Source organism: Dysidea avara, chromosome 6 (assembly GCF_963678975.1).
Source record: "Dysidea avara chromosome 6, odDysAvar1.4, whole genome shotgun sequence".
NCBI classification, from domain to species: domain Eukaryota; kingdom Metazoa; phylum Porifera; class Demospongiae; order Dictyoceratida; family Dysideidae; genus Dysidea; species Dysidea avara.
In genome coordinates this window covers 1,297,632-1,311,820 of record NC_089277.1, presented here as the reverse complement: position 1 = coordinate 1,311,820, position 14,189 = coordinate 1,297,632, and the positions used below count along the sequence as shown (strand labels likewise).

The 14,189-nt window shown below is 40.6% G+C and overlaps 1 protein-coding gene across 1 annotated transcript in view; it reads left to right on the top strand.

Moving 5' to 3' along the window:
* LOC136258543 (uncharacterized) overlaps positions 1 to 13,350 on the top strand; it is a 90,952-nt gene extending 77,602 nt beyond the window's left edge. The window contains exons 7-8 of the mRNA XM_066051858.1: positions 7,246 to 7,548; positions 13,170 to 13,350. Of these exons, the coding sequence (XP_065907930.1) occupies positions 7,246 to 7,548; positions 13,170 to 13,183 (317 nt within the window). The 3' untranslated portion in view covers positions 13,184 to 13,350. The remainder of the gene's footprint in view (positions 1 to 7,245; positions 7,549 to 13,169) is intronic.
* Positions 13,351 to 14,189: the final 839 nt, after the last annotated feature.

Sequence of the window (14,189 nt, the reverse complement as noted above, 5' to 3'; positions counted from 1 at the left end):
TAGTAGTGTATATTAGGCATGGAGGTTTGTGATGTAGTAGTGTATATTAGGCATGGAGGTTTGTGTTGTAGTAGTGTATATTAGGCATGGAGGTTGTGTTGTAGTAGTGTATATTAGGCATGGAGGTTTGTGTTGTAGTAGTGTATATTAGGCATGGAGGTTGTGTTGTAGTAGTGTATATTAGGCATGGAGGTTTGTGTTGTAGTAGTGTATATCAGAGGGCATGGAGGTTTGTGTTGTAGTAGTGTATATTAGGCATGGAGGTTGTGTTGTAGTAGTGTATATTAGGCATGGAGGTTTGTGATGTAGTAGTGTATATTAGGCATGGAGGTTTGTGTTGTAGTAGTGTATATTAGGCATGGAGGTTTGTGTTGTAGTAGTGTATATTAGGCATGGAGGTTTGTGTTGTAGTAGTGTATATTAGGCATGGAGGTTGTGTTGTAGTAGTGTATATTAGGCATGGAGGTTTGTGTTGTAGTAGTGTATATTAGGCATGGAGGTTGTGTTGTAGTAGTGTATATTAGGCATGGAGGTTGTGTTGTAGTAGTGTATATTAGGCATGGAGGTTTGTGTTGTAGTAGTGTATATTAGGCATGGAGGTTTGTAATGTAGTAGTGTATATTAGGCATGGAGGTTTGTGTTGTAGTAGTGTATATTAGGCATGGAGGTTGTGTTGTAGTAGTGTATATTAGGCATGGAGGTTTGTGATGTAGTAGTGTATATTAGGCATGGAGGTTTGTGTTGTAGTAGTGTATATTAGGCATGGAGGTTTGTGATGTAGTAGTGTATATTAGGCATGGAGGTTTGTGTTGTAGTAGTGTATATTAGGCATGGAGGTTGTGTTGTAGTAGTGTATATTAGGCATGGAGGTTTGTGTTGTAGTAGTGTATATTAGGCATGGAGGTTTGTGTTGTAGTAGTGTATATTAGGCATGGAGGTTGTGTTGTAGTAGTGTATATTAGGCATGGAGGTTTGTGTTGTAGTAGTGTATATTAGGCATGGAGGTTGTGTTGTAGTAGTGTATATTAGGCATGGAGGTTTGTGTTGTAGTAGTGTATATCAGAGGGCATGGAGGTTTGTGTTGTAGTAGTGTATATTAGGCATGGAGGTTGTGTTGTAGTAGTGTATATTAGGCATGGAGGTTTGTGATGTAGTAGTGTATATTAGGCATGGAGGTTTGTGTTGTAGTAGTGTATATTAGGCATGGAGGTTTGTGTTGTAGTAGTGTATATTAGGCATGGAGGTTTGTGTTGTAGTAGTGTATATTAGGCATGGAGGTTGTGTTGTAGTAGTGTATATTAGGCATGGAGGTTTGTGTTGTAGTAGTGTATATTAGGCATGGAGGTTGTGTTGTAGTAGTGTATATTAGGCATGGAGGTTGTGTTGTAGTAGTGTATATTAGGCATGGAGGTTGTGTTGTAGTAGTGTATATTAGGCATGGAGGTTTGTGATGTAGTAGTGTATATTAGGCATGGAGGTTTGTGTTGTAGTAGTGTATATTAGGCATGGAGGTTTGTGTTGTAGTAGTGTATATTAGGCATGGAGGTTGTGTTGTAGTAGTGTATATTAGGCATGGAGGTTTGTGTTGTAGTAGTGTATATTAGGCATGGAGGTTGTGTTGTAGTAGTGTATATTAGGCATGGAGGTTTGTGTTGTAGTAGTGTATATCAGAGGGCATGGAGGTTTGTGTTGTAGTAGTGTATATTAGGCATGGAGGTTGTGTTGTAGTAGTGTATATTAGGCATGGAGGTTTGTGATGTAGTAGTGTATATTAGGCATGGAGGTTTGTGTTGTAGTAGTGTATATTAGGCATGGAGGTTTGTGTTGTAGTAGTGTATATTAGGCATGGAGGTTTGTGTTGTAGTAGTGTATATTAGGCATGGAGGTTGTGTTGTAGTAGTGTATATTAGGCATGGAGGTTTGTGTTGTAGTAGTGTATATTAGGCATGGAGGTTGTGTTGTAGTAGTGTATATTAGGCATGGAGGTTGTGTTGTAGTAGTGTATATTAGGCATGGAGGTTGTGTTGTAGTAGTGTATATTAGGCATGGAGGTTTGTGTTGTAGTAGTGTATATTAGGCATGGAGGTTTGTGTTGTAGTAGTGTATATTAGGCATGGAGGTTGTGTTGTAGTAGTGTATATTAGGCATGGAGGTTTGTAATGTAGTAGTGTATATTAGGCATGGAGGTTTGTGTTGTAGTAGTGTATATTAGGCATGGAGGTTTGTGTTGTAGTAGTGTATATTAGGCATGGAGGTTTGTGTTGTAGTAGTGTATATTAGGCATGGAGGTTGTGTTGTAGTAGTGTATATTAGGCATGGAGGTTGTGTTGTAGTAGTGTATATTAGGCATGGAGGTTGTGTTGTAGTAGTGTATATTAGGCATGGAGGTTGTGTTGTAGTAGTGTATATTAGGCATGGAGGTTGTGTTGTAGTAGTGTATATTAGGCATGGAGGTTGTGTTGTAGTAGTGTATATTAGGCATGGAGGTTGTGTTGTAGTAGTGTATATTAGGCATGGAGGTTGTGTTGTAGTAGTGTATATTAGGCATGGAGGTTGTGTTGTAGTAGTGTATATTAGGCATGGAGGTTGTGTTGTAGTAGTGTATATTAGGCATGGAGGTTTGTGTTGTAGTAGTGTATATTAGGCATGGAGGTTTGTGATGTAGTAGTGTATATTAGGCATGGAGGTTGTGTTGTAGTAGTGTATATTAGGCATGGAGGTTGTGTTGTAGTAGTGTATATTAGGCATGGAGGTTGTGTTGTAGTAGTGTATATTAGGCATGGAGGTTTGTGTTGTAGTAGTGTATATTAGGCATGGAGGTTGTGTTGTAGTAGTGTATATTAGGCATGGAGGTTTGTGATGTAGTAGTGTATATTAGGCATGGAGGTTTGTGTTGTAGTAGTGTATATTAGGCATGGAGGTTTGTGTTGTAGTAGTGTATATTAGGCATGGAGGTTTGTGTTGTAGTAGTGTATATTAGGCATGGAGGTTTGTGTTATAGTAGTGTATATTAGTCATGGAGGTTTGCACTCTCTCACAGAAAATATAATATTGACCAGAAACAACACTCAAAATACCTTCACAGTGTCTTGGCATTATTGATGAGGTATAGCTATTGGTAGCTATGAAATTTTAATTTTTGTTATCTTCTATAATATGTGTGTGTGTGTGTGTGTGTGTGTGTGCGTGTGTGTGTGTGTGTGTGTGTGTGTGTGTGTGTATGTAACTGAATTTGACCAAACCAGGCTTCCGCATGCATTCAATTCTTTGATTGTAATGTGACCTGCCAGCATGTTATTGATCTGAAAATTTTACACAATGTTTCCATAACATTACAAAACTACAGATAAAGATTTGAAGCTAATAGACTGACTAACTAGCCAACTAATACGTTCAGGTACGTATAACGGCTAAGGCGATGAACTTTATTTTTCTCACTGCTAGACATTGCTTCAACCAGACTTGGGATTCTGATTTTACTTACATACAGTGGAACTTCAGTTATCACTTATCCAGATTATTGATTAACTGAACTATGGAAACGACTGCTCTATTAGACTAGTGACTGTTCTATTGGGGTGGTTAATAATAGTGATGTTTTCATAATATTCTTAAGGTTATTTATACACAGTTACAGAGAATGAACCTTTCAGAATTATGGACCACCCCTGGTCTCAGGGGGTTTGGATAACTGAGGTTCCACTACACTGCAGTATGCACAATATATGCTTTGATCCTTATGATGTATACCCTGTCCTATATGGGATAAAAAGGATAGGATGAACAAATTGGATTAAGGTGTATTGGTGGTACATGTGGGACAATCCTTTTGATGTATACCAGTAATCTTGTCCTATATGGCAGAGTGAGACATCCTATATATTTGGGGCAGTGGATATCTGATGGCAAACTTGAGCATGAGTGTTTGCAGTGTCTCTTTAAAGGCTTCCAAATTCATCTATAGTATATTGCCAATATTTATGCGGCAATTGAGTTTATTGTAAAGATGTTTTTTGCACTGTTGTAAAGGGATAAGCTTTGCTGAAAATGAAGTGTAATGGATGTTACTGACAGTTAGGACAAGCATTCAGTTGCAAAATTACTTTTATAATTAGGCTTGAGCCAACTATGCTTTGAAAATAGCCTATTATGCTTTTGAATAGTGCTCAAAAATCCTGCCTATTATTCTCAAAATTATGTTCTCAAAATCAAGATTATGCTTGAGTGCTGATTGTTTTATTAGAATATATCTACATTTCCTGTCTGCTGTATTAGAGTAAGTGACTGCTCTATTAGAGTATCTTGATTTTATTTCCATAAAGTGTGAATTATCAGTCAAGAAATAGTAAAAACAATAACACTGCAAGATTATAATGTGCAGTGTGATCATTTTGTGCAGTATTTTTGGCACGCACATTGCAGGTTTTAATTTAAATTCTTGAAAATTGTCCTATTATGCTGGCATAATGCTTAATGCTTTTGCTAGCCTCAAAATTATGCTAACATAATTGGCGCAAGCCTAATTATAATATACGTCTGGAATCATCCTTTCTTTATATGATATGTGCAGGTCCATCACTTATAATTATGTTTTTAAAGGTAAACAAACATGTACAGTGTGTTATACAAGTAAAATTGAATCTTTTAAAGTGGATTAAAAAGTATTGAAACAAGCAAGGTGGTGGCACTCCAATATATTCTGTACTCCAATCTTCATCCTTGGTCAAAATGAAAGTCAAAAGTCAAGCAAGAAATTTGCAGTGGGTCAAAAGACGAGCTTCGTTTGTAAAGTGTATACCACAATTGACACTTTTAGAGTTGCAACATAAACGTAATTTTATGAAAAATATGCAAGAATTTGGCCAAGAGTCAAGCACGGATTTTAGTGTAAGTCAAGGCTTATTTTTTGACTTTGACCACTTTGACTGAGGATGAAGATCGGAGTACAGGGTATATAGGAGTGCCACCCCCTTGAACAAGGAAGGTCTCCTACACCTGCATGTACTAGTGCATGGACGTTTAATCTCTATAATTATCAATACCTGGCTATAATAATAATTTATAGACTTAAGTAGGAATTAAATGTCATGTGGTACCATATTGTACTGTATATATAGTACTATAATTGATTATAGTACTATACTGTTTTTTAGCCCTATAATGTATATATAGCACTATACTGTATATATAGCACTATACCGTATATATAGCACTATACTGTATATAGTACCTATAGCGCATTACTTTCAAAAAATTTGAATTTTGAAGATTTTACATAAACTTTGCTTGTGGTATGATAGAAATTTCTCTTGGAGAGAGAACATAATATCTAAATACACTAATAGAGCTATTGCACTAATCTTAATGAAACCATCACCTGACCACTCCTTTAGAAAATGATACTTTAGCATAGGCGGAAGAAAGGGGAGGGGGGCTAGGGAGCTGAAGCCCCCTCAAAACACGCCAAAATTATCCTTCTTGGAGTGAGGCTGAAAACCGTGAGAAAGATTGATATACTCTAATAGAATGCTCAATTAACCCAATAGAGTAGTCCGGGCCTTCATAAAAACGTGTTCCTAAAATTACTTTAAAAAAGAAGTTGCCTACAGCAGGAGGTACCTCTTACTTTAAGGTTAATTTTGTTGTTTTACCACTGTATCAAGTGTTTCCAGGTGGCTATAGGCTGTTTGTACTGCTTATAAATGCTATACAGTACAGCTCACAGGTAACGTCGCGAGTATACACATGCGAGTAATGCTCGCATCTTCTCGCGGGATCATTCTTTTGCAATGTACTGTACAATACCTGTGGAATATCGCGTGGATATGCCGTGACTAGCTGCGCGAGAACCTCGCCACACATGAGAACACTCGCTACTGCATGAGTTTAGTAACTTCATACAACCCTTAAATCACATAAACATTTGTGATAGGTCCCATAATTATGTTTGTTCAAGCCTAGCTAGCTAATTAGCTATACAGTAGAATGCAATAAACGCACGCTGCATGGGCCCGCAGAACGCAATGGGTGGAATAATGAATATTTACGAAAACGAAAATGTCCGTAAATTCTAATGCGCTTGTTTCACAATGAAGGAAAGTGATAACACCAAAAACCTTGGTAGCATTGTGATCCCAAAAGCAAGCGGAGTTCCAAAATCTTTGTTTCGTGTCAGTACTCCCAAGGATAAAGAAGATATCAGCGTTAGTCTGCCTTGCGTTTGACGAGCGGTTCACTATCACGTTCTCACCTTCGCCGGTCCCCCCGTGGACGTAGGAAAGGCCTGGAAGACAAAACTTACCCAGCAAAGGATTTGCTTGTTCATGGAGAATTCGATGGTGCAAGTTTCATCTTGGTAGAGGACTGCATCCGTATGTTATGATCGTTTTATTAAACGCCTGTAGTTTATTGTCACTGCATGTACAAATCGATTTTTTGCTGTTAGCACTTCGTATCGCTGTATTAAACTTCGAAATTTCTTGGCTTCTGGAGTTGAAACTTCGGTTGACCATTCCTTAAACTATCTAGATAAAGAAAATACGAATTAGAAAAATTCACTAACTATCCATCTAGGTTTACAGTAGCTACTGCTAGCTACAGTACTGACTGTAGTCCGTGACAGAGTCGAGGTCAAGTCAGTAGCTAAGTTACCAAGTATTCGGTAGCTGCAACACAGGCATTGCAATAGGAGACTTCACAGCTGGCGGAACTGAGTCAGTGCCGCCTCCCAAGGCCATAGGTGAGACCTGTTGTCTGGTCTTGCGTGACGCTCTCGAGTAAAGTTAGCTATCATGGAGCATTACTGTAGCCTTGCTGCATGCACACGGGTCACTCGAGCGCACGTCACGCGCGTCATGCGTGTACATGCGACGTTCCCCGTGAGCTGTACTGTATGTTCATTAATCCTGTAGTCAACAGCTAAAAGCTTTGCCAAAAAAAATTTTAACTGACAAATAGCATGTTTCAAATATTTTTTGACTAAAAGTTAGTGTTTTAGTTAAAAGCTTTAAATTGTACCTATAAAATTGCTATAAATTAATTTGGTGAATTTTGAGACATTTTGAAAGCCAAAATGGCTGCAGCTTCTAGGGGGGCTACACCCCCAGACCCCCTGCTGCCAGAGACTCTATACTCCAGTCAGTCCCATCAACTACTTCCTCCACCACTGCACTTTAAGTTGCAGTTTTATGCTTGCTAGATAGTAACCAGAACATGAGACAGTTCTATACATTCTTTTGTATACAGGTGCCATTGATTGTGCCATTGATTGTGCCAAGACAGCACAGAAGCTTAAAGATGTCTATGATAAGCTGACCAAGCTGCCAATAAATTCTATGCTGCCACAGCTTTTCAGCAAGAAAGTGATAACAGAAGAACAAAAAAGGAGAATTAAGGCTGAAAAGTTGGAGACTGATGGGATGCAGTATTTTCTTGACAAAGTGTTGATCTATAGTCTAGAGCTTGATATGACAGAGATCTACTCTAGCTTTGTTAAGATATTGGAAAACAGTGATGATTTAATTCAGCGTGCAATGGCTAAGAAAATAGGTAAGGGTGGATGCTTATATGGTTTCATGATGTACCCTATTTGCAAATTTTTAAATTACTTTATCCCTATTTTGGATGCAGTTCAATGTACAATACAATATAGTGATGAGTAACACAAATTGCTTTACATGTTTGAATGACAGTAGGACACTGTTACAGTAGCAAGTAACAAATTCAAGTGTCATATTAAACATACAGTACCACTGACCATCATTAAATTTAGTAAACAACTTTCTTTGATTAATTTTACTTTAATTTTTTTATTTTGTATGAAGACACATCTCCACAATTTAATGACTACATCTCCAACATCTGTAGGTTAATACAGATCATTTCCCAGTCCTACAGTAATTAGCGAACACTGTTAATGTGGATAGTTTAAATAGCACATCTATATATTCCACATAATTTCCAAATGGCTCAGATCACGAAGTGATTGCATGCTATTTGGGATTATATGAAGAAGGTGAAGTCGAGCATATCAATGGTGTAAGGCCTGGTTTCCTAGAGTTACAGCTAGTTGGTCGTTAAATAGAAAAGGATACTAAGCGCGTGCGCACATACGCATGCACAAGGAATCCTTATAAAATTTGCCATGCTTTCACACCTTTGGCCTTTTGACAGTGAGCCAGATGTATGTCAGAATAGGGCATGGGTGGGTGGGACCATTGATATGCTCGACTTCACCTTCTTCATATAATTCCAAATAGCATGCAATCACTTCGTGATCTGAGCCATTTGGAAATTATATTTCAGAAGGCTCTGTCCCACATATCAATGGTGTTATTTGTAGCTCAAAAACATGGTGAAGTCAAGTAAATGTGTTAAGCATGAGCACACACCCACACAAAAATTAATATTTTAGGTCTCACTACTTGTTGACGACAGCACAGCCCGGCCATATGAAGGGTTCCAGGTAGGGCGATAATAGAATTTTCTGAACACTGACTCTGTACTCCAGTCTGCAGCCTTCAGGATGTCACTTGTTGTCACTCCAGAATCTGCAGCAGCTGATGCCGATGCACTCCTCGTAGAGTGAGCTGTAAAAATACTAACATCAATACCTGATAGTTTTAGCACTTCCTTTAGCCACCGGACAATTGTACAAGGTGCTACTGGTTTGTGAGGTTTCACTGTGGCCACAAAGAGTTGATCAAACTCCTTCCTCAAAGGAGATGTTACTGTCTGGTAGCGACGAAGAGTCTCTACTGGACACAGTTCTTTGTTCCCAGGAAAGGTAGCAAAAAATATATCAGTTAAAGGTTTACCCTGTCTAGACTGCTTTGCCAGATCAGAGGGCAAAAAGGAAACTCCCTCTGGTTTGAATTGGCACTTACTTATGGTTAGAGATGCTAGATCTGCCGAACGTGATGGCCTAACTAAAGCCATCAGCATGACTAGTTTGTATGTCAGTAACTTCAAGGAGAGTGAATGAGTGTCACCCCACTTTGAGATGCAATCTAACAGTACTTGAACATTCCAAGTAGTAGTATAACGTGGGAGAGGTGGCCTGGCATGGAAGGCTCCTTTCAGGACCCTGGCCACAAGTGGATGCTTGCCCACATCCATATCATCCACTCTGTCATGTACACTGGATATGGCAGACCTATAAGCATTTAGAGAACTTGTTTGGTAACGCTGTGCATTCAAATCAGCCAAGAAATTGGCTACATCTGAAATGGGTCCTGAAACAGGATCGAGACCCCGTTCAGTACACCAGCCCAACCATTTCTTAAAGTGTGAGTCATAGGCTTTAGATGTTTTGCTTCTCCAGGAAGCGAGTAGGAGTTCTTTAGCTGCTTCTGAAAGGTTTCCACCTCCAAACTCCTGCCGGAGATAGGCCATACGGCTAGCTGGGGTACCAGATCCATCCGACTGGCATCGGATGTCTGTTGGAATAGGCTCAATGTGCGAGGAAGTTGCTGTGGATAGTCGTACAGCATTTCCAACAGAACAGGATACCACGGCTGGCCCTTCCACACTGGGGCCACCAGTATTACCTGGGCTTGCTGTTGCTGCACTTGAGACAGAACTCTGCCTACTAAGCACCATGGAGGGTTCGCAAAGCCTTTGAATGTTTCCCATCTCTGGCTGAATGCATTCGTTGCCTCTGCCAATGGGTCTGGTCTCCAACTTAAGTAGCGAGGTAGTTGGGTGGATAGGCGAGATGCAAATAGATTCACTTGCAGTGGTCCCCACTTCTGGTTGATCTCTTGGAACAACTTTGGGTGAAGTTTCCAGTCTGTTCTGTCCTGCATTGACCTGGACTCGGCATCCGCCACAACATTCACTACCCCTGGTATGTACTCTGCAGCCAGGATGATGTCTTTGGACAGAGCCCACATCCACAGGGCTTTGGCGAGGTCCGTCAGCTGGGAGGACACTGTACCCCCCATGTTGTTGATGTATGCTACAGCTGTCTGGTTGTCCAGCTGCAATAGCACTGACATTTCCGAATGGCCCTTCAGGAATGTCTTCACTGCCAGGGTTGCAGCCAGTAGCTCTAGGCAGTTTATGTGCATCCCCTGCTCTGGTTGGCCCCATGGACCCCCTGTCCTTGTGCCATTGCAGACTGCCCCCCAGCCCTGGAGAGAGGCATTTGAGGTGATGATCATAGTCTGCTGTCTGCACAGCAGGGCTTTGCCATTCCAGTGAGTGAGCTTCTCCTGCCACCAGGTTAGCTCCTCTCTGGCCTGAGTTGGCAGCGACAGTACCATGTTGTAGTTCTGGTTGGTGTGGTTCAGGACCCTGTGTAGGTCTGCTTGTAGTGACCGGTAAAATAGAGGGGCAGGAAGGACTGCCTGTGAAGCCGCATGCAGCTTCCTTATCAGCTGAGGTACCTGTAGGGCTGTCACCTGTGACCTCTGTAGGTGCTGACTGACCTCCATCCTTATGTGATGGAGTTTCTCTCTTGGTAGGCTCAGCCGTAGCGAGGTAGGGTCTACTTTCAGGCCCAGGAACTCTATCTGCTGGGTTGGGGTGGTTACAGACTTCGGAACGTTGATGACAAACCCCAGACCTGTCAACAAGAACATCAGCACTTCCAGGTGGCTCTTCACCTGAGCTGCTGTGTCTGCCATCACTAGAATGTCGTCTATGTAGACTATCATTCTCACCCCCATGGCACGAAGAAAAATTGCCACTGGCTTCATCACTTTCGTGAATGCCCATGGTGCACATGATAGACCGAAAGGTAGGCACGTGAACTGGTAATGTTCTTGTCCTACTATAAACCTCAGGTAAGGTTGATGGTCCATGTGTATCGGAATTGTGAAGTAGGCATCTTTGAGGTCCACCTTCACCATCCAATCGTTCACCCTCAGTAGCTCCTTGAGTGTCCCCATGCCCTCCATTTTGAAGTGCTGGGGTACCACCCATTCGTTCAGCTTCTTGAGGTTTATGACTGGCCTCATCTGGCCCCCTTTCTTGGGGACAAGGAAGAGGGTTGAGTAAAAACCCTTGTTGTCTAAGGGATGTTTTAATAGGGTAATTGCCCCCTTTTCTAATAGTTTGTTCACCTCTGCTAGAATCAGTGAGCTTTGTTCTGCAGAGTATATAGGAGGGTTTGGCTGATGTTCTTGAACCGGTGGACTTGTGAATGGGATTAAGAAACCCTGTACACAGTCCAGAACCCATTTGTCTGTAGTCAACACTTTCCAATTGCTGTGAAAGTGACTTAATCTCTGTGCCACCCATAGTGACAGCTGTGCTGTCTGTGGCTTTGCGAAACCTTTTCGTAAAAGGTGAGTAATTATATGGTTGACACATTCTTTTGATGATATAAGAGTGTGTGCATGAAGTTCTAGTCATTTGTTGGTCTTCTGAAATGCTCCCTGACCTTTCCCGCCTCTGGAGTAAGGTTGGTGGCGTCTCTGGAGGTTGTAGGACCTGCCCCCTCGCTGATGGTAATGCGAGGGGGCCCTCTGAAAACCCTGTTGCTTCTGCACTACACTTGATGCCTTTGAGTCCCTCAGCGTCTTCATCTGACGGAGATGAGTTGCAGCTTTCTCTGGGAAGGCTGGTCCAAGGAGTGTTTTCATTGCTGAGGAGAACAGCTCATCAGACTCTGCAGCATAGGATACCAAATCCTTGTTGTAGTCTTGGAGGACGCCCTGCCTCCGTATTGATGTGCACCGGTGAGAGGCATTCCCCAGAAGGGTGAGGGCAGCCTTCACCGCACTGTCCACATCTTCAATGGCAAGCTGTTTGCCACCATTGATTGCCTCTATTATCCCTGTCAGGGGTCCCACAGCATCCAAGAAATGTGCTTGGATGTCGGAAAAGAGACTGTCATTGGCTTTAGTGCTCTTTGAGCATTCACCAGCAATCATCTTGTCCAGGTGGGGCTAGGTGGTAAACGGCGTATTCGGCACAATGAACTGATGCCGGAGTTGCCGACGATCCTTATTCTCCATTGGAGAGAAGGCAGTCTTTAGGAACTCCTCGGTAGATTCCAGCACCGGAGTTATGCAGATCTTGTCATAACTGGCGGTCTCCGCTGGTTTCTGAGACTAGTTGGGGTTTTCCTCCTCCGACTCGAGTTCCATTCTTTCAGACCACGTAAGTCCCGTGGTAAGAAAGTTGTCAGAGCCTCCTGGCAGCGTGGCACTTTGTGCCAGTGAGGTACTGTGTACCAGGCCAGGATTCTCATTCCCAGGCAGCTGTGCCGCCATTTGGGGATTCTTCAAATTCTCCACGTCGGCGGATACGTTAGACAACTTCTCCTCCATTCGTCGAAGCGACTCCTGCATCGAGGCGAGTATAGAAGAAGTATCGTCAGACATCACTAATAACGTAGAGATAAAAAAATCACGAAGAGCGATTAACAACAAACAACCAATACTAGCGAGCTAGAAAAAAGGCCAAAGGTGTGAAAGCATGGCAAATTTTATAAGGATTCCTTGCGCATGCGTATGTGCGCACGTGCTTAGTATCCTTTTCTATTTAACGACCAATTAGCTGTAACTCTAGGAAACCAGGCCTTACACCATTGATATGTGAGACAGAGCCTTCTGAAATATAATTCCAAACTACTAAACTGACTGGATAGTCAGAATATTGTGCTATAACACCTCAGACAGTACTATCATGTAATAAAATGAAGTATAGCCAACACATACAAAAATCTTTACTCAAAAATCAATAATTATTTTGACAGATGTAAAGTAGATACATACATATGTTTGTATTTCGATCGGTGTTATATGGCCTCAAAATCACTTGGTGCCAGTAGTAAATTAACAAAACAATTGAAGCTGTATCAACATGTTAGCCAGTTTTTCTTTGCGTGCTTTGTTGCAGATAATAATATTATTAGTGTTAGCTCAACTGTCACTGCACAAACCAGTTGCTATTCCATACATATTGCTAAAATCAGTGTTGTGACTACTTCATATTCCATTTCAGTGTTCAAAAACCAGTAACCATTAGACCAGTGCATTTCCCTAGCATATGAAATCACACATTATTGTTAACCTGTATGATAGCTGCGACCAGTGTCCTACAGACCTTCAGAACTTGTGCTGTAAAGCCTAAATAAATAAATAATAAGTTACTCATTATTGCATTTCCTATAATAGTTAATACAATATTCATTGTATCATGACTGCTGTACTCCATAGGACCATCAAGCTAGAAGACTTCACAAACACTTTATAACTAATTAGTGTAGTGCTGTTTTTATATATACTGCAACATTTTGAGTTGTGTTATACATAGTTATGTTTCTACATTAGTTTATCATACATCATTACACAACATGTATAAGCTTCAATTTATTGTGATACAATAAATTACATTTAACATGTTGGTTGCTGGGGTGGGAATAGTGGTAACCGCCACCATTTATAGAGGATTAATTTACACATATGTGCTCATATATATAATACATTTATTTACCTAGCTATCCATCCTTCCACTGCACCAAGCTCTACATTGCCTACTCTTTTTCCTAATGCTAATCACATAACATTTTCCACAAAGCCAGTAGTGTACGTGACAATACACAAGTTCAACAATCATGCAACAAGAATACAATGATATCATAATAGCAAGTAAGATCAAGACTCAAAGTTTACAGAAGACATCTCTATTGTTGATTGTGGCAGTTACAAATTAAAACCTGTGTAATAAAGTTGTAAAAGAAAGCCTAATCTTTACCATCAGAGCCTTAAAAGATGTATTGCTAGAGCTAAACAGTTATGTGGAGTTCTGCAGGGAGGTCTAATTTCAGGAGTCCTTTTTAGGCCTGAATCAAATATGCTCTAAATTTAGGGATGCGGCGATTATGCCAGCATAATTTTGTGCATAATAGGTATGTGTGAGAATCATGAATTATGCCAGCATTTTGAAGTGATTAACAGAAGGAAACACTGTTTGAAGGTTCTTAGATTACTAATTTGTTAAGCTGCTTTACTGTAGTTGTACCCAGTTATACTGATAGTAAAATGTCAGTAACTTTAAGTATATGGAACATAATTGTTTACTAAGTTAAAATTTTGGGCATAATATAAGTATGAGTGGGAATCATAAATTATGCTAGCATTTTGAGATGATTAACAGTAGGAAAATCCCACAATTCCCATTACAAAATCGAGATACTCTAATAGAGCAGTCACAAACTCTAATAGAGCAGTCACTGA